Below are 21,404 nucleotides of genomic sequence, written 5' to 3' on the forward strand. Positions count from 1 at the left end.
TGAGCTAATTGTTCCCTTTTTGTGCTAAATTAAGCTAAACTCAGTTTCTGGCTGTATTTTAGGGCCTACTGTATTCATCTTCTCATTTAACACTCTGCAAAAAGTAAAGAATTGTATTTCCTGAAGTCTCAAATGATTGATTTCAGTAGGATATAACATTAAGCACAGTGTATAGAATGATAGAATTGTTTTTGACAGTGTTCAGAGAGTATTGAAACACAGGCAGAGTGAGACATCCTCGCAGCCTCGTCGCTGTTGTTCTCTCTCTGGTTGCAGCTACAGGTTGCTCACCTGTGTGCTGCAGCGCGTGTCAGAGCGCGCGAGCTCTGTGCAGTAGCCAGTGGCGGCGGGCGCGCGCTGCCATTCCGACACTCATCCCCTGTGTGACGGCACGAAGCGCACGCGGCGACAACCCCCAAATATTAACCGTTAAAACTCCGCCCACCCCCCCACAAAAAAAAGGAAAAAACAAAAACAACCCCGACGTTGCTCTCCGGTCTTGGCTTAGACTCAAACACACCACCGACCGCAGGAGGGAAGGACTGTCGGACGGTAAAGTGCAGCTGTTAACGCCACGTCGACTAAAACAAACAAAGTAAAGCTTAAACAGTTGTTTCTCTATTTCTTTTGATTTGTCGGTCTGAACCGGAGTTTTAACAGCGTGAACAATGCTGGACCCGTCCTCCAGCGAAGACACCGGCGGGGAGTCGGACCCAGAAGTTGTCCAGGAGGCTCCGAAGAAACCGGCTGCCTCCTCGGCGGGGAAACGGGGGAGCAACAACCGGGCGGGCGGCCAGCAGCGACAGTCCGCCGCACCTGGAGGTCCCCCAGGCAAAGGTGCTAAAGACAGCAACGCTACAGGTGAAGAGGAGGAGAGGAAGGAGCGCGAGCGGATCCAGAAGGAGGAAGAGGAGAGAAAAATTAAACTTCAGATTTATGTGTTTGTCCTGCGGTGCATAGCCTACCCGTTCAACGCCAAGCAGCCCACCGACATGGCCCGGCGGCAGCAGAAGGTGAGTCTGTGCCGCACACTAACACAACATGCACCTGTTGTCTGTTGCATGGAGGGACCCGCTAGCTAACTTCCATTAAAAATGTGTCCGTTCAAAGCTGACTCTCTTACCTGACAAAGTATTTTAAACAAAAACAAAAACACTACAATCTTTTTGGAGTAATAAGGAGCCCCCGATTTATTCGGCCTACATGTGTTCAACAAAAAATCACTGATTTCAATAAAATAGTTTCTTTTCTCTTCGGGTCTCCTGTTGCTTTCACAGTGCTGCCGTTCTGAAAAACTGCCCCGAAGGCGGCGGCCACTATTGTGATGCAACTGTTAAATTCTAATTATTTATTAAACAAGCTCTACATAGTGAATAAAATCATTGCCGAATGTAACATCCACTTGACTTGTTTAATCCTAGGTCTTTGAGTCGTTGGCGCTTTGTGTGCCTGCTTGGTACGCCTCAAGTCAACCTTAAATTGAAGGAAATCCGAAAGGAATCTGATACAGTGTTAAAGACATTCGAAAACCGAGAGTATAGTTTTATTAATCACATACAGGTGGTCTTTGCAGTTTTTCCAAATTGCTTTGAAAAAAGAACACGTCATCAAAAAATGAATCACCAGAATCAAGCCATTCAAACCAGATTATCCATGCATGCATCTCTTATCAAAGCAGAAAATGAGGTACAATAAACCAGTAACAATCACTATTATATAAAAATTAATTTAAGCACACTTCCTCTTAAAATCGTCCTTGTTTGTGCTATCTGTATTTGTGCCATATCCCCTTCAAGGCAAACATAAACACATGTAAACTGACTGTGGGTTTTCCCTGCAACCTTAAAGTTTCTTTATTGTTTTTTAAAATGAGGATCACCTCGCTGTATATGAGGTTAGGCCTGTCCACGTGTCAAAATAACCTTTGTTTTAAATGAAACATGAGGCTGGCATGGCTGTGCATTCAGCCTGAAGTTATTTTGTCTTAACAAAAAATAAATCCTGAGTCTTTGGCTGCGTTTGATTGCATGCATTGAAGCACAGTCCTTGGCTGCATCGTGTTCAAAGGCCATTCAGCTAATTTGTTGAATAGCTCTCCCCAGGTTTGTCCGTGTTAAATTCAGATGAATGGTTTCTGCTGTGCTGGAGGGCAGCCTGGACCTAGGAGCTCTCAGTAATGAAAACAAGCAGGGAAGCCAGTTCTGACTGAAGAACGTCCATGATCGCCCGTGCCGCTGGGAAGCCTGTTAATGAGCGTCTCGTGGTGTTTGATTTCAATATGCAGACGAGGCGTTTTCATTGAGCTTGTGTGTGTGTGTGTGTGTGTGTGAGTGATGAATCTGCTCAGACAGAAGGCAGACGTGGGAGTTTATTTGTGCACAAGTGTAAGTTCAAAATATTAAACCCATGTCACATTAATTAGACAAAAACTTGAAATCCAGCAAGAGACATCGGCCTCTTCCTTCCTTTTTTATTTTCACTCCAACCGATGCTGGAAGTCCTGCTCCTCCTGCATTGATTCATAAATAAACAGAGTGTGAATTCATTAAAAGAATGAAGAATGTGGCATCGATTTGTTGTGTCACGGAGGACGTTGTGTTTCTCATGTTGCAGTACTCCCTGGTGGGAGATGGTAGTAGCACTGTTTGTGTGTGGTGGGTTGCCAGTTTGAATCCCCTGACTCTTCCCTAGCAGACTGCTCTGGATCACTGGATCACAGGATGGAGAAATCAATCCTTCAGGATAACGTTACATTGGCAGGAGTGGATTTATCTGCAGAGGAATAGGTCATAAGAGGGAAAACTGATGTAGTACAAACTGACAGGAAGCAGATCTGAGATCAGCCAGTGTTTTGGCTAGTCCACATTACAATTTTCTGTTCTGCTCAGTTCGAGGGCTGCAGCGACATAATTCCATGTAAAGCTACTGCTGATACTGCAGAATCACTTCCTGCAGGTGTTTGTACAGTGTTAATGTGAAGACCGTGGTCGGCCTTTAGTGTTAAACCTGCAATGCTGACAGTTACATTCACAGTTAGATAATGATAAGATGTACTGCAAGACATTGCTACTTTATATAGTTTTTCTAAAAGAGAGGACTTGTGTTACGTCTTATTCTAGCATTGAGTTAAATTCCAACTTTTAGTGTTTGGTAGGTTTGGTTGGTAAGTATTTGTATCGAACAAAACGCGACACTCGAAGATGGAAAGAAAGATTTGGAAATTGTGGACATTTTTTACCACCCAAGCTAAACAATAATTATTCCAAGGAGCTGGTGGTGGACTTCTGGTGCAGCAAGAGGACCCCCTCCCCAGTTGCTATAAGGGGGGAGAAGGTAGAGATGGTGGACACTTACATGTTCCTGGGGGTGACACCCAACAATAAACTGGACTGTACGGATCACACTGAGACCCTCTACAGGAAAGGTCAGAGCAGGCTGTTCTTTCTGAGGAGGCTCAGGTCCTTCAACGTGTGCACTCGACTACTACAGATGTTCTACCAGTGTGTAGTGGCAAGTGTCCTCTTCTTTGCTGTGGTGTGCTGGGGGGGAGGCATCGGCACTGGAGGTGCCAACAAACTGGACAAGATGCTGAAGGCCAGCTCTGTGGTGGGGGTGGAGCTGGACTGTGTGGAGGCTGTGACTGAGAAGAGGATGAGAGGGAAGCTGAAAGCCATTATGGACAACCCCTCTCATCCTCTCTACACTGAACTGAGGCAGCTCAGGAGCACTTTCAGCTACAGACTGACCCAGCCCCGAGCCTCAAAGCGGTTTGGAGGCTCATTTGTACCATCTGCCATCAGACTCACAACGCCACAGCACCCAGTTCCTCCAACCCCAGCAGATAAAGACTGGTTTAACTTTAACCTGCTTTATGCAACTCTTGCACAAACTCTAACTTGTTATAATTTGCACATGTACAGTTTAGTTATAGACTGTTATCGACTAAATATTTATGCACAGCATATCTCTTACTTGCATATTGCATATAATGTATTTATTTTTAATTATAGTCTTTATATTTTCTATTATATCTTTATAATATTTTTACTTAGAATTCTTTATTGAAATTTGTACTACATTCCCCCTGTGCTGCTGTGTCAAATTTTAATTTCTCCCGCGAGGATCAATAAAGGAACATCTTATCTTATGGATAAAATAGTCAATTATGAAAGTAACTGTTTGTCATGATTATATGATGGTATTGTGATTGTATCTCTGTTGATGACCAGAGTTATGTGATGTAATACAACAGTGGAACATAGTTTATTGGTTTCAAGATCAGTTTAATTATTTTTTAGTGATTTTTACATACATTTGACATATTTTGATATTGCAATATTGGAAAAATGTTGCAAAAAATATAAAAACACCATCACTGACCTTCAACAGTTCTTGTTGTCTCCACATGGTAGCTATCTGTAGCTGCTGTAGAACCAACGGAGGTCAGCTAGAACTGAAGATGAAGCTTTAGTGACAGGACATGTGCAGAATGATTATTTCCCCTCCTCTTTGTCTACCCACACTGCACATAAACTTTGTTGTCGTCTTGAATCCTGTCAGTTTCCTGCTGGCCACTGTGGCTTTCGTGGAGGTAATGATGCAAGCCGGTGCTTAGCGTAGGCCCACACACAAACTCAGCCTGCAGCGGGTTCACTGTGGGCCTCCATGATGCTGTTTCACCTCCCAGAAAATACATTAATGATGACATTGATTGTTTTTTTTATTAAGGGGAAAAATCCAAAGAGTATTTTTGTATGTAGGAAGAAATGACAGAAAAGAAATCTGTTGCCATGTCCTAGCACTTTTTTGTAATGTATTTTTGATGTCACAGTTTGTTATCCTTATTTAACTCAAAATTGAGAATCACATGCCCGCTTTAGGTAAACAAACATTAGTTTTATTTTAAAATAGCTTCTATCTAAAGAACTTCAAAAACCTCAATTTCAGCCAATTTGCAATGTGATATTTCATGCAAATTAAGTGAAACCAACAGAAGTACAGGAAACTATTCAAAAATATGATGTATGATTTGGAAAATGATCAGCATAAAATCGAAAGCAAAGTGAGTTTGCAGGTGAAGATCTAAAACATTAAGAGTACTAATGTAATCCTTGAGCAATGTCCAAGGCTGTTGTGTGAGCTCCTGAAAATCAAAGTGAAGCCACATCCGCCTCTCAGCTCTGGATTATTATGTTAATATTAGTTAGTTAGTAAGTTCATCACAAGTGTGGACAAAAAAAATGCATGGTCACATACTGATGCCAGCAGACAGTACTCATTTTTATTAGTAACAGTTGGAGCAGATGGAGTTGGGTATTGGATCGCAATACTAACAATCAACTAATTCAGGTGATGTTGACAGTTGGCAGATAAAATTAAATGTACCATGCGTGGTAATGAAAGATTATATTTACAATTCCAGTGTGTATAGTGGCCATTAAAGGGATAGTTTGACATGTTGGTAAATACGCTGATTCACTGACACTTATTCTGGCGAGAGTTTTCCTGCCTGCAATTATAACCAGTTGTGTTGAAACAAACAACACCACCACTGGGAATTAAAAAACCAGTGGGTAGGATTTAGTGGCCTCTAGTCTAGATTGCAACAAACTGAATAATCGCTTGCCTTCCAACCATGTAAGAAAAACTACTGAGGCTGCGAAACTTGTGGAAACCGTGAAAAGCCCTATCTAGATCTAGCCAGTGTTTGGTGGCTGTTCTGGGCTACTACATAGCAGACTCCGTGGAAGAGGACCCGCTCTCTCTGTAGATATAAACATTCTAAGGTAATGAAAACACAATGTTACAGAATGATTGTTTCAATTTTACACTATGAGAACAAATAAAAAACGATTATATTGCATTTCAATAGATTACAATAGATCCTCCTGAATGTGACACATAGGACCTTTCAACTTAAAACATTAATTTATAGATCATGAACACAATGCTCTGGCGTTCAGCATTTATCCCCTTCAGCCAGAGATTTAGTATTCTGATTGCTGATTCAAACATTAACAGGTTTTCTGAAGTTTGTGTAATGCAGTTATATTCGTCCACTCTGTCGAGATGTGAATCACACTGTCTGTAAACCTGATGGCTTTAGGGGAAGTTTGTAGAGCAACTGAAGCAGAGAAACCAGCCGTGCAACATCTTGTTTTTCATTGTTTACATAGTTTGAATGTCAGACAAAATGAGCTCTGTAGCTTCCTGTCAGCTCGTTGTTTAAAGGATCTTACATCTTATCTGCTTTTTGCGAAGTGTTAGAAGAAGAGCTCTTGTTTATTAATGCTCAGCTTGTCTGGCTGAGGCTGAGAGTAGAGTTGTATGAGATCAAGAAAGGAATAAAAGCTTTATACATAATAGTCTGTCTTCTGTCTTACAGGGCTTTTTGATTCGTGTTTTATCGAACAAGCGTCTGGTATTGATGAAATCTTCTAGGAGCAGATTAAACATGTTGTGAATCAGAGGAAAGGAAGGAAACGGCCCAGGTTTCACCCAAGGCTGTCTACATAAAATAAAGGAAGTTTATTTCCCAAAGAGCACAGACACTCAAAATGATTTATTCATTCTTAATAAATAAATAATTTACATTTTAACTTGAAGAAGCAGCCAGTCAGACTCCAGCGTTACAAATGTAACTTGATCTGTCCAGGACTTGAAATAAACTATGTGGCGAGAAGAAAAGTCAATAGTAATCTTATTTCTTTATTTTTTTCCCTTTTCAACAACAACACAAAAAAATCCGAGCCAATCTGGCTAGAACTCTGGATGGATGTGTTTGAGACAACAGAATGCAACATGCTAGAAAGTTTGAACCTCCAAAGAGCTGAGCCATGGCTGATTTCTGCTCTTTGTGTGGACTTTTTAGACAGGTTTTTGCAGTCTGAGACAGTTAATTAAGATCTTTAAGACCAGAATCTTGAAGCAGAGTTTTAGTTGATGTGTGAACAGCGGCAGCAGCAGCAGCAGCAGCAGCAGCACAGCTGGACAGCAGCCTAAAGCTACGAAGCTTTAACTACCTCATTGGCTTTCACATCCACAGTAGAAAGCGTAGTTGCTCAGTTACTTCAGAGTTTTTTTCTGCAGTTCTGCAGAACTTCAGGCCTAGCTTCTGTCATTTCTGTCTTCAGAGGAGGATGAGGAGCTGCTGCTGCTTCAATAACCTGTGGATCCTTGAAGTTCTGAGTGAAGTTACACTGTTAAAGCCTCTGACCTTGTGGAGTTTTTGCTCAGCAGCATCTCTAAATATTCCCCACTCTGTGCTTCACCTTGAGCCTTTTCTGATTTTAACATGTAATAATAATAGAATTAGTTGGTTAATATTTATGGATGGATAATTTTTTTATATATTTCATGACATTATAAGGAAACTCCCATCTGTTGTGTTGCCTCTCGAAAATTGGAAGGCTTCAGACGTCGCCCGGTGTTTCTGTTTTTGTCCTGTTTCCAAGCTTGCCTGACAAACCAAGCAGGGAAACCATAACTGCAGAAACCCCCTCCTGACGGAGACCCACGCATCCCTCCCTGCACACATCTAATCCCCTGGCAGCTGTTTATTACACAAACAAGATAAACACCATCTCCTCCTGCTTCTCTGCTATAAGAAGCCACTTCTGCTGATGTGGGAGCTTGTTTTTTCCGGTGGGTGGTGGGCGCGAATTTTGGCCGTAGATTTGCTGGAGGCAACTTCCGTCCTCCTTTGTCATCTCTCCTTCCCCTGTCAGATTCCCTGAGACGGAGCTCTTCTCAGAGGGTTATGTAACCTCTCCTCCTCCTCGTCATCCTCCTCCTCCTCCTCCTCTTAGAGAAGTGAAAGGATGTCTCAGCAGGGTTCTCACAGAGCAGGGAGCTCCGTGAAGAGCATCAGACAGCAAGTCAGCTCGGCCCCAGGGCCAAAGGCAGCCCTCAGCCAGCTCAAACTCTCTGCAGTCAGCAGTATATGACAGTACAGTACAGTACTGTAAAGTGAGTTAAACACTGTATATCGTTTTTGTTTTTAGCTTTTCTTCAACTAGTATTGTAGCCATGCTGCAATATGGATGTTTGAAATCAATTTGTTGGAGATTGCATAACCAAGTCTCTGTTTTATCACCAAATGTGGTAAAAGGCAAACTTTCTCAAAGTAACTTTGATGTTTCACTTTATTATTTATAAAAACGAACAGATTGTGTGTGTTGTACAAGAATCATTGCAGTACTTTCCCGTCTGTGATATGGCTGTAAAAACTATATCATAAAATGGATAAAAATTGTTTTCCTGTAATTGTGTCACATATCGCAGAAAGTTTATACAAATTAAATAAAATAGTTAAGTGCTAGCTGAAACAATTGATTGATTAATTAATTAGTTGCCCAAGAGAAAATGAATCTAAACAACTGTGATTATCAATTAATCACTGAAGTCATAGAGTTCAGAGTCTCAAGCCAGCTGCTCTGTGAGGCTGTACTCAGTCACAGTGGTGCATTGGTATTTGGTCATAAACCAAAGTATTAGACACATTTAAATTTTGATCTGATGAAAGTGCTAGATGAAAAGTCAGAGGATCAGTGAGTTACACAATTCATCTGTGGCTCAGAGTGTGTTGTCCACTAATTGGAAAGTTGATGGTTCGATCCCTGGCTCCTCCCTGCCGCATGTCGAACGCTAAATTGAATTGTCAAACCCTGAACCCTGAATTGCTATCGATGCAGTGCCGTCACTGTGTGAATGTGAATGAATGACGTAGTTTCTGTTCCATGGGCCTACGATGGGCCATCATTTTGTGAATGTGTGTGAAAGGGCGAATGTGGCATGTAGTGTAAAAATCACTGAGTGGTCGGAGGACTAGCAAGACTAGCATTTACCATTTATTATCTTTAGGGGAACATGAAAAGCTATACAAAATGTCAGTGGTAATCAAATAGTTATCAAGATATTTTAGTGTATTTGCTGCTTTTCTATGTTTTTATATAATTGTAAACTGAACATGTTTGAGGTTTAGGCTGTAAATCAGACTAAACAAGGTATCTGAACATTACCTTGGACTAATTTGAACAATTTTCTGACATTTTCAGACTAAAGGAAATTTATTTTTTGAAAGAAAAATAATCAAAGACTATAATTATGAAAATATGCACTGATACATAACATCAGAAAAAATATTTGACATATAAAACAACAACTTATTTGGTTGTTTTTTATTAATTTGAATCATGAATAATGAATTTGGACAGTACTGTTTCTTAAATCAATCACATGATATCACAAATCGTTATTCCATTGAAAGTTGATAAACATCAACATTGAATCAGCATTCAGGCCTTTTTTTTTTACTTCAGTGTGAGATTGCAGTAACAACAATATATATCTAACGTTGTTAATAATGCCACAAGAATTCTACTTTTTGCAAAACTGAGACACATTTCTTGGGTGATGCCTGAAGTTCAGCAGAGTTCACCGTTGTGAAGCTTGAAGTCTCTGTGCACAGTGAGCCTCTGGAAGTTATTCTTTATGAAAGAGTTTTATGGAGCAAACAACTTTACTTTAGGCTTAAGTCTTTTAATGCACTGCACAAGTGGACACAATAGAAGCAACTTTTAGTATAGAGCTGAATCATCTGACTAAGACAGAGTCAACACAAACTGAACTATCAAAGTGTGTTGTTCTCTGACAACTTTCAATGTTTGTTTCTGTGTTGTAGGGCTGTCGCTTTTTCCAAAAAACAAGTTCAAATGAGTTTGAAATGAAAAACAATTTAAAAGAATTCGAAAAAAAAGCATCTGGAAAACACATTGTACAGATGCATGAATGGTACAAACAGTTGAACAATGTACAAACATTACTGACTATACTAATGGATAAGACGCTTGCTCTTACCACACCAATGGGCCGCATATCCTTGCATATAAATCTAGCTCTCTTATCAGCGATTGCATTTTTACGAGCTTCTGGCAAGGGCGTGCTAAAACTGAGTGTGCTGAATGGTAGCAGTCAGACGAAGTTTTACACTTGACGTTGCTCCGATTGTCTGTGGTGCCTTCGCTGCCTCACTTGGGTGGCAAGCTAGCATGTGAGGCCACAAATTCGTTGTCGTTGTAGAGTTAGACAGGTGCTTTGTTCAAAGCTGACACAAAGCACATTGCTTCTCGCAAGCCTTGGTGTGCGATTGTCAAGTCAATAGGGCAAGCTGTTAGTGGAGCACCCTCTGTTGGATCTTAGGGAACTAATTAAGTTTTAGTTTAATCAAATGTTTAGTCCAACAGTTCAAAATGAATAAAAAACGATTTTGTTTTGACATTTTTAGCCATGCTAGCATAATGGCAGTAGAGATGGCCGTATCGCTCTGTTGGTTGGTTGGTTGGTCCACCACATTGGTCCAGACTTAAAAAAAATCTCAACAGCTATTGGGGGATTGGCATGAAATTAAGTATGTAGTGTCAACATTCATGTTCCCCTCAGGATGAATTGTTTTTACTTTGGTTTTCCTCAGACCTTTATTAGGGCCACCATCAAGCCAACATTTTAACTTGTCCAGTACTTTGATTTCTGACTAAATACCTGCAAAAATAGTGACATCCCCATGAGCCTCAGCTGCGTTTGTGTGTTTAGTGCTTATTAGGAAATGGTAAGCTAACAAGCTAAAGTTGTATGATGAACATGGCTACATTGTACATGCTAAATATCAACATGTGAATTCATTTAAATATATTTTTTACCCGTTAAACACATTTTCTACGGGATACCCGGTGGGTGACCATTTTAGCATGCTGACAGTATTTAGCTCAAAGCATTGCTGTGTGTAAGTACAGCCTAACTGTCCCGCTAGCACAGCTGTAGAATCTTAGTCTTGTTGCTTGGTCAATGATTGATCAAATGTTAAAATAGTGACCAGTTAATGTTCTGTTGATTGACTAATCAATTATTTACACTGATCTTCTTAGCTCCAGTGGTTTAAGAACTTCAAGCTACTTCCTTCTATCCTCTTGAATGAGGCAACAATGGTTATTTTAAGCTGTTTAGATGAACAGTGACCAGTACCCACAGCAGCAAGTCCAGCATGCACTGCTGAAACTTGTGTTTTTGAAGGAGCACATTCTTCAGTCATCCTGACTGGAAAACCTCTTCCTCTCTTGCTCATCGCATACGTGTCTCTCTCTTCACCTACACAAAGCCCTCAGCAGAATAAAATAAATTACAACAGATCAGTGGGAGTGTACTGAATACAGAGACTGGTGACACATAACAGTGTTTGAGGATATGAGGGGGAGTTTAGACCGAGAAAACCCCCTGTACAGCAAAATATTTGAAGTGTAAGGTTGGACTAAGGTTGGTCATATGTTCTTATTTTATTTGTTATTTTCAGTCATTTTATACAGTATGAAGATTGAGTTATTGTAAGAGAGGTTTGTGTTCTTTTTTTTTTTTAAATAAAAAAGATGTTTATGTATCTGGACCCATGTTGATGACATACAGTAAATCATTCTATACAAACTTACTCATTCAGGTTTGCACTTTCTCTCCTTCAGGCAGCAGTATCATGAAAATATCTGTCATACATGTCTTTATAGTGAAACGTGCACTCAGTGGCTAGTGTATGAGTACACTTGTACAGTCTATGTAAATACAACAGCTGCCATAAATTCTACCTTGTATGAAGTTTATAATGTTCGTTGTTCTGTTAACACTGTGGGAAATATGTAAGCTCGGTGTTGTAGTGGACTATATTACATTGAATTTGGTTGTCCCTATATATTAGGATTGCAGACTATTGGAAACCCTTTTATAATACAGTCCAGTACGGCACCATCACTAACTATTACTTAAATGGCTAAAATGTAGCTGTAAACATGTCAAACAAATGAACAGTATAGGCATTGTAAAAGACTAGATAGATAGATAGATAGATAGATAGATAGATAGATAGATAGATAGATAGATAGATAGATAGATAGATAGATAGATAGATAGATAGTACAGCTGTACTTAATAAAGTTTCCACTGAGTGTATTTCAGAGCAGTTCACACAGGATTAACTCCACACTGTTTCGATCACTCAGACACCGCCAATATCTGCAGTACTCTGGAGGCTGATGATATTTATGAGTCTTCATGAATAAATAGGTATTGACAGGTTGGGCGGCTTGCATCATGTCCCTGTGTGGCAGCCGGATCAGCCTGCAGTTTGACTTGGTGCTTCTGGTGACTAATGAAGTCCCCTGAGGCGTCTCTACTGCTACTCCGCACATCACTCGTTTGTTGAGATGACGGCCTGCTCTGTTGTCCCCCTGCAAAGACTCCTGAGACTTTTTGTCTCCGCTACGGTGCCTCCTTGTACTTGTGCAGTAAAGTGCACATTTAGATTTTTGAAAGAGAAAGGTTTGATGAATAGCAGCTCACAGGCTCTTGGGACAACTTGCACAGGTGTTGAGTTTGTCTTTATGCCAAGTGTCTGGTGTCTTAGATTTGTGCTTGTTTTCTTCGTTTCGATGCTTCCTTTGAGACGACTTAACAGTATTCTCATACTGTGTAATTGAGCTGTTAAGTTAAAAATAAGAAAAGCAACCCCACACTGTATGTCATGTCTTAGTTTTTGTCGTTCCACCTACAGCTAACCCCAGCTGTTTAAGAATCCAGAGGCTGCTTCCTTCAAGAATGACACTGAATCCTCTCTGAGGTGAACTTTGTAAAGGACTTCATTGGGTGTAATCCACTCACTCAATCCACCAACATAGGTGTCTCAAGTACATCCTCTCTGGCAGCTAAACATAGTTTGGCAGAAGTTTCTCAGTCCACTGTAGTCATGATGCCTTCAGTCCTCCATCACAGGGAGGTTTCATGGAGGAAATGTGTCATTCAGGCCAACCAGTTGGCTTTGAGGCTGAAGTCTCTACCACAAACTGATGTGATGAACTGTCAATAATATGATTTAAGGCTAGATGGGGCAAAAAAATCAAGTTTGTCCTACATGGGTGTGAATCTAATTTAAGGCAGCACAATCTCATACAGTCAAGTCAATAGAAAGATGAGTGGACGTGAATTCACCCACGGTGTGAATCTACACAGTCTGAACAGACAGTCCAGTGGTCAAATTTGCATGACACTGCCATTTATCTTCCATATGGTACGACTTTATCAAAGTGAAATACTAAATCAATGGAGTACTCCCTTTATGCAAAATATATATTGTTACCATCTCCAAATATAAAATTTGTGTAACATGCTGATAGAAACTTACTGACTTCTGTTCTCTTTCAGTGTCATTATATTTTCCAGAGCATTGAAGCGTGAGCAGTAACTCTGTCACATGTTAGGGCTTTTGTGTAGCACAGTGTGATTCTCTTTATTTTTCTTTTTCTTTTTTGTCTTTTACAGAAAGCTTCTCTATCATGTTGAGTCTTAAACTGGGGCTCCAGCAGGGCTCCATCTATTCTTTTAATCGATTTGTCACTTTAATGTTCAGTTATCAACCGCTATCTATCAGACCCCAAATGAGCGGAAGGAACTCCAAACAAAACATTGGACTTTTCTTTTTTTACTAAATGTTTCCTTTGTAATCTAGTACGCATAAAAAATAAATCAGTATTTTAATCAGTCATTTCAATATGATGATTTGTGGCATTAATAAGCGACAGCCCACACACTCCTGTGCGTTTCTATTGTTCCTTTGTATTCTCATGAACTATTAATTGAGTGGAGGTACTGTAAAGCACAAAGGCTCTGCAAATCTCTGTGAAATTGAAAATGATGCCTTTTGTATAAGCAATCAGTTTGCCTTTCATAGCCGATCCCTTCAGACCTAAGTCACTTCTGATTGAATTTCTCCCTCCATACCACCCAATCATCCTTATTCAAACCTTTTAATGACCTCTCTACATGTCAATCATCAGAATCTCACCCTCACATTACCCCACCACCTCCAATTTGGCTTCCATCAGCTATACCCACCGGGTGGCTTGGAGGCTGGAGAAATTTTGTCGTTTTGAGTGAAATGTCTCAAACGTTGGATGGATTGCCTACATTTGGTACAGACACAAAATATAGCCGTACTAGCTAGGCTCCTTACATGCTTGCTCATAACTTTTTGAAGATTTGTGTCTCCAAGATTGACAGTGTTAAAAACATGGACTAACTTTTCAGAGTTAAGTTGAATGCATCAGTTTTGGACAAATTAGAACATTAAGCAGTAGTGGCAATCAGGCCGGATTGATTCGATTCAGGAATTAGGCCAGCTGTCTTCTCTATAAAGAAAAGCCAACAACAATTCTTCCCCCTGCCCTTCCTCCTGTGCATTTATAGGTATGTGCTCATTAGGGTATAAATAAGAATCGTGTTTACGTTTATGACGACAGAGGGAGCAGGTCCTCTTCCACGGAGGCTGCCATGTTGAATGGCCATGTTTCAGCTGTAGCCCAGAACAGACTAACCAGCCACTGTCTCTATATAGGGCCTTTTGCGTTTTGCAACCACAGAAGTTTCTCTTGTAAGCATGGAAGGGCAGGCTGTATTGAGTTGGTTTCAATCTGTAACTTCTACACTAGATGCCACTAAATGTCACACACTGGTCCTTTTTAAATACCCAAAAAAGGAGAACATTTATTTGTGGGTGTCAGTGTTAATATTGTGGCAGTCTCTGTGTGTAAACTCTGTGTGTAAGCTCTGCTTATGACTGTGCATTTAATAGTAATAGATAGATTCACAGATGTTTAATTTTCCTCACCTGCACTGATATTCTCCACTGAGATTTTGATGTTGGTATTTGATAAATGAGGACATAAAAACTGTAAAATGGGAAACGTGGGGCTTTTTTTTGTTTTACCCCTCATTTATTTCTCCTGAGCTGTTGAAAATATTTCTTTGCTCTCAACCATGTTAGTTTCAGTCCCTGATCAGGGTTTCTGCAGCAAACAGCCCGTGTTTTAACTCTCTTTGATCCCCCCACCCAGCACATATAATGATCACCCGCGGAAACAGGGATTATTTTATATGCTTTCCATGCAGGGCCTCACATTTAACTCCATCCATACTAATGAAGGAAATGGGAAAACTGTTCCTGAAAACACTACCTCTATAAACAGTATGAGTGTGAGTAGTACTCACAGTATTACTGACTGGTATTACTGCGAGTCAATTCACATACGTATATTAAAAAAAAAAAAAAAAAAAAAAAAAAAAAAAAAAAATATATATATATATATATATATATATATATATATATATATATATATATATATATATATGATGAATGATCATATCTAGCAGTTCACAAACATCATTCAGTACTAACCTATCGTGGTGTCATTCATTGGTTTGTGGATTACCGTTTTAAAGCCCTTGAGTTTGGCACTAGGGCCATTGCCTGAGTTTCCACTCGTCCATAGCAGGAAACAATGGTGGCTACAGGTGGGCGATATATATCGTTTGCGATAATGTCGTCATTGTTGTTTTGACGATGTGCAAATTTCCATTATCGAGTATTACTACTCTATAATGTTACTTTGCCAAAAATATTGAAAACGCACGCGGAAACTCCTCACATCCACTTAATACACGGTGCAGCAACGCTTTCTACAGCATGGCAGGATTCAGTCACACGACTAGTGGGCCTACGTGATCACATGACATGATCACGTGACCTCTCGCTAGCATCCTCCTTGCAACAGTTTAGCAGCGCATTGTGATGGTAGAGAGAAAATGCAAGCACCTCCAGTTCCTAAAGCTACCGGTACTTCAGATGATTTAATGCTGAGACGTGGGTCTACCTCTCTGGAATGGAAATGGTTTAGTTTCGAAAATACTTTTTTAGTGCAGTGCTTAGAGCGCTTCAAGTTGAAATCTGTTCAACTTTTAACACTGCTGGGCACTTGGAAAATTAGTTTTTGAGCGCCCTCAGCGCTAAAGACGTGTTTGGTGGACACAAGCCCTGACTCAGACAATTCCAATCACATTTTAAAGGATATCGACTGATTATCGTCATCGCCAAAATCCCCAAAAATAACGAGATATTATTTTTTTCCCATATCGCCCACCCCTAATGGTGGCTCACCCTGTCAAGCACGTTTTTGTAAAGATAAAGTAGTACACTAAAATATGTTTATGAAAAGATCTGAGGCAAGAAATAGGCAATGCAGTAACAGAATCAGGCAGCACTGTCTAGTTTTACAGTTTGATCCAGGTTTCGGATAGTGCGCTGGACAGACTCACTGAGAATGGCTTGTCAATCACAAGGTAGCCAAACCCTAAAGCAGACCCTGCTTTATCGTCCAACTCATTAGGAAACTGTTATTGAGGCTCAGTTTGCTTGGACTTTGTTTTTGCAGCCTATGGAGCTTCACCCTTACATTACCAAGAATGGTTCTCAAGAATGTTCTCAATATCATTTTTGTTCTTCCTTTTTTTGAAGTTGTGACATCACACCATTGGTGTATTGACAGCTAGATAAAGCGTGGCCAGTCAGCTGCCAGTTTGTCCAAGTGGTCAACTGCAACTAAAAATTACACAAAGATTGGAAGCAGTGATAAACGGCTAACTTGGCTTTGTCTAAAGTTCTAAAATAAACCTCAGAAGCTCACCTGTTGACATGTGGTATCTAAGACTGAATGTTAAACTGAACTGCACCAATTTTAAATATTAAAGTCTGTTTACAGGTGTTTGTGAGTACTACTGCATATGTCAGAAACGTTATATAAAACCTTTTCTGTCGTCGGAGGGAGAAGTGTAAAGTCTGCTACACTTTTTCAAAGGATGTCACTGGAGCATCAGTTGGGTCTGAAGACTACAGGTTAGGAAAAAGTGAGCCTATCAGTAGGGCTGGTTTACGATTTTAATCGATTTTTTTTTTCCCTTCTTAAAAACACACTACAAATGAGGGCTGCGGTCCTGTATATCTCGCAGAGAGCAACATTTCTCCCACTCGGCTGCATGCCTCTGCTTGAGGTGCTGGAATAAATTGGTCGTACTGCTACCTTTGGTTGCAACAGCTTTCAAACAAACTTTGCAGTGGGTCGTGGTTTGTTCGCTGTCGGACGCCACAAAACCAAACCAGTTCCAAACAACCGACGACACTGTGCCTTTTTTGGGGACGAGCTCATCCTGGCTTGCTGCCATGTTGTGTGTATCTGTGGAGAGGCGGGGGGAGGGGTCAGCGCACTCTGACCTACGGGAGCCCAAAGGGAGCGCCGGTGTTGTGGAAGTTCAAGAGAAACCGATTTTAGCTATTTATTTTATTTCTAAGTAAGCTTTTGAGTTTTATTTTTGAAAGTTAGACAAAGCCGGGCTTTTTTCCCCAATATTTCCTATCTTCATGCTAAACTTGGCTAATCATGTGCCAAATCCAGCTCTGGACATAACACAGACATAGACTTTTGTTCTGAAGTGACCGACTCAATCTTTACTGAAATTAATGACACTGTTGGTCATTTATATGACAGCAGAAAGAGAAAAGAAGTGAGAATAAGTAGACTGAGGTTGACTTTGGTTGTTGAGGGAAACTGCCTCCCAGGTTTGTCATGGCTGATTCTCCCCCACAGCGTCTCTGTTCTCTGCTGATAAAGACACCCACACACAGCACATACAGGCCTTCTTTCCTTTACATACAGTATATAACTTGAAGAAGCAGCTGCTCACATCGACCTCGTTAACATGAAATAATTGATGTTTGTTGTCCTTCTGGTGTTTTGTTGTTTGCGCTGTTTGCAGAACAGAGCAGCAGTCAATTTTGTGTTAAATAATTGACATCCTTGTTAAGAGCCCCTGTCTGGTCTCAAGACTCATTATTGGTCCAGTGTGAGGATGTGTGAGTACAGTAGGGAGGTGGAACTCACCTCAAACCATCCATTTTTTAATGAAGAACAACAATAATTAATCTTATCATATTTTACAGTGACGGCAACAGCACAGTAAAAGTTTGGGCTTTATATCAGCTCTCGTAAAGTATAACACACTGTGCGTAGGGTGTCTGTCATATAATGCTGATGGCACATCTTTTTTTATCATACATGCAAGCAGAAGAGGCAGTCGAGGTACAAAAGCTACGTTATACGAATACTGTAAGTGAATATGATAAAACTGCTTTTCTGAACAGTTGATGTGTGTCAACACGCCATCAGTGCATTCTCCTCTTCCTAACTGTATCTGTGTTTCCATCCCAAGGTATCACAATTTTTTTTTTTAAAGTATATTTTTGGGGCTTTTATTGCCTTTATTATAGTGACAGCTGAAGGCAGACAGGAAAGGGGGGCAGAGAGAGAGGGGATGACACGCAGCAAAGGGCCGCAGGTTGGATCCGAACCCTGGGCCGCTGCAGCAAGGACTCAGCCTCAGTACATGGGTCGCCAGCTCTACCCACTGAGCTGTCCAGGCACCCGGTATCACAAATTTTAATCGAATTTCAAGCAAATTGGTAAAAGAAAATATGAATGAATGCTTGTTTTCCTTTCACTACCAATAATCGATTATTTTATGAGTTACTTCATTGAGATAGGAGCAATAGGTGGCACAGATTCTCCGGTATGATTCTTGACTTTTGCAGTACTTGGTTTTCTCTTTTAAAAACAACAACATGGATGCAACACGGATTTATGCCATCGGTCTCCGTTGCCAAAACCAGTAATTTTACCTTGTATATAATTGTAAAACACTTCAAACTGGACAGAAACAAAATAAAACTCACCAAAACTGTCGTTGTTAGTCTTGTCTAAGTTCTTCCAACAAACAGCAATGCTGATTTGGTCGAAAGAAAACCCTTAACTTACTGAACATTTACTCATACACTCAAACTAATTGACACAATGTCAAATAACCAGCAAGAATCTCTACATCGGCCCCCAGCCTCAGAGGTAACGATTCAAGCTTAATGATGGATTGATAACGTTACATGCTATCCGTGACCCGTCTTCAAACTTAGAAGCTGTAAATTTTGCCATGTTTTATGTTGTTTTAGTGTTAATATTGTTCTTTAGCCTGCTGAACTTTGCTTTAGCATGTTGCGCTGCTTCCTGCCTTAGGCTGGGGGATTTTGGACTAATGTTCTCATATTGAGGGACAGTCAAGAGAAACTGTGATCGTTGAGCCTCAGCATCAGTAGTAGATTAGAGGTTGGTAACTGTTTTTTCATATTGCTTTTTCTGGAGTTGCAGGGCTTCATAGTGGTTTAGCTTTGTTGCTATCCGGAAACCTGCAGAAAGCCTTTTCTGTTTTAAAAATGAAACATGAAATACATCTATTAAAGTGTAATCCCACATAAATCCCTCATTCGTGCAGCTTGTCTATCAGTCGCATGCTCTCACTCTCTTCCGTCAGGCTCTTGAAGCGGTCAGAATGATTTTCTTTGGCTCTTACTATTTTTCAGCTTCAGTCTTATTGAGCTCTTCAACATGGTGTTCTGTGACAGCTATAATTTTACTGCTTCACAGATGATTTGGCTTCAGACCATTTCTGAAGTAAAGATATCAACTAATTTTCACTCATGATGAATTTATTTTCCTCTTTGGCAGAAAAACAACTCACACGAGCTGTCAGAGGCTCCTGAAGATTATTCTGGACTAATTACACACTAACTTGAAAAGTCTATAAATGGGATATACAGTGGAATGCACATTTTCGAGTGGCCTTTTATTCTGGCCAGCCTAAGGCACACCTGTGCAATACCCATGCTGTCTGATCAGCATCTTGATATGCCACACCTGTGAGGTGGATGGATTATCTCGGCAAAGGAGTAGTGCTCACTAACACAGATTTTGACAGATTTGTGAACAATATTTGAGAGAAATAGGCAAATAGGCAGAAATAGGAAAGTTTTAGATCTTTGAGTTCAGCACATGATGAATGGGGACAAAAACAAAAGTGTTATAATTTTGTTCAGTGTATGTTTAAAAGTATGCCACCTGGCATACTACACTATAGAGAAAGGGTTCAACAGTCAAAATTTCAGTGGGAGTTTTTTCAGGCTCTGACAGGTGACACTGCAACGTATTTTGCTGGTGATGAAGTGGTTTGAATCGGGTTGTGTCACCACGGCTGCAGCTCTCTGGATGCTGTAATCTAATTAAAGACTTCAACTTCCCCTGCGCAGCGATGATCAATTGATTTAAATGGCCTCAGCAGAAGAGCAGAGGCAGCGCTACGCTTCTATTTTTATCCTTCCACTGGTGAAGTCACAGCCGTCGTCTCCCTTATCCCAAGTCCAGTCTTTTCAATCTCATCCTCCCCTCTCCTTCTCCATCTTCTTTCTGTTTTTTCTTACTCCGTCTCAGTCTTCCCTGCTCTTCTCCAGTTCTTCCTTCCCTCTCATCCCTCGGCTCTTGTTGCCTGCTGCGACCCAGTGGAGAGCTTTTCTGCCTCATTGGCTCGATCCACCAGCAGCCATTAGAAAGTAGAGGCTTCAGTTGGATTCCAAAACTCATATAGCTGCTACTTCCTTATTCCCCTGAGCCTCAATGCCTGTTTTCACCATTCAAACTTGAGCTTTTTCATGCACCCTTATCTAGGCTGGGTGACTTCAAGTGCAACTGCTAAATCAACCTTTAACAGCCACATCTACAAAAATGCCATAACCAGTCAGCCTTAATAGAAGCAAGACTGCTATCGCCCAATCAACCTCTGTTTCTCAGGTGAACAACCAAAGACCAAGCCCCTAACCAGTTGTCGATTGTTAAGATTCGTGGACATCTCTTGAATTAAGTGAAAATGTAGTGAACCACAGAGCATTTGCTACCAAGCTGTGAGGAAACAATATGATTCAGCAAAAAAAGCAACTTTTTGTGCAGTAATTACCTTGACCCTGGCAGTCTGTCTATTAGGGCTGAACCGAATGCTCAGATGATTTGACCGTTGCCATGGTTATGATATAAAGCGAACTATAATATTCTTTAACATGCTAAATAATTTAACATATACATAATCCAATTGTAGTTGAAGTTGTGGAGAGCCGCTTCTCTTTCTCTTAATCTGTGCTGCTTGCCTCAGTATTGTAAATTGCAGCACAATCTGCTCAGTAAACTTTGCAGTGGCACCAATGTATTACCACAAGCATTTTGGTCTGCATTTGTACCAGTAAAGAACAACAACTGTATTTTCAGATAACATATGAAGTATGTCTGTGATCAGTCTGGCTCTAGAAATGGCGCAGCATGTAGCACCCGAATTTTGGAGTTTTATATATGGTTGAAGCTCAGGTGTCCACAAGACAAATGCAAATGAAACCATATATTTACAAATAGTTTTTGCTTTTCTACTGTAGTATCTGTTTACTTGTTTTTATAATGCCACTGATTGGTGTGCCCAGCTGGTAGTCCAAACAAGGTTGTGATTGACTGAGTAGGTTAGCTCCATCATTCCTGAATTATTACAGTCACTGTCGTTGACGTTGCTCTCATGCTGCATTGACTCTGTTTGAATACAGACACTGAAGCTTTATCATTCTCAGC

The 21,404-nt window shown here is 40.5% G+C and overlaps 1 protein-coding gene across 8 annotated transcripts in view; it reads left to right on the forward strand.

Annotated features, from left to right (window-relative positions):
- The first annotated feature begins 347 nt into the window (after positions 1-347).
- The window catches only part of cadps2 (Ca++-dependent secretion activator 2), a 200,163-nt gene continuing 179,106 nt past the window's right edge, over positions 348-21,404 (forward strand). For 3 of the 8 annotated variants that reach the window (XM_051382485.1, XM_051382487.1, XM_051382494.1), the window contains exon 1: positions 349-1,013. In XM_051382485.1, coding sequence (XP_051238445.1) covers positions 669-1,013 — 345 coding nt within the window. In that variant the 5' untranslated portion in view covers positions 349-668. Of the gene's footprint in view, positions 1,014-21,404 lie in introns of all 8 variants that reach the window. The other 5 variants (XM_051382488.1, XM_051382492.1, XM_051382493.1 and 2 more) reach the window with 2 other exon arrangements.

This window comes from Dicentrarchus labrax, unplaced genomic scaffold (genome assembly GCF_905237075.1).
Source record: "Dicentrarchus labrax unplaced genomic scaffold, dlabrax2021, whole genome shotgun sequence".
Classification (NCBI taxonomy): Eukaryota; Metazoa; Chordata; class Actinopteri; family Moronidae; genus Dicentrarchus; species Dicentrarchus labrax.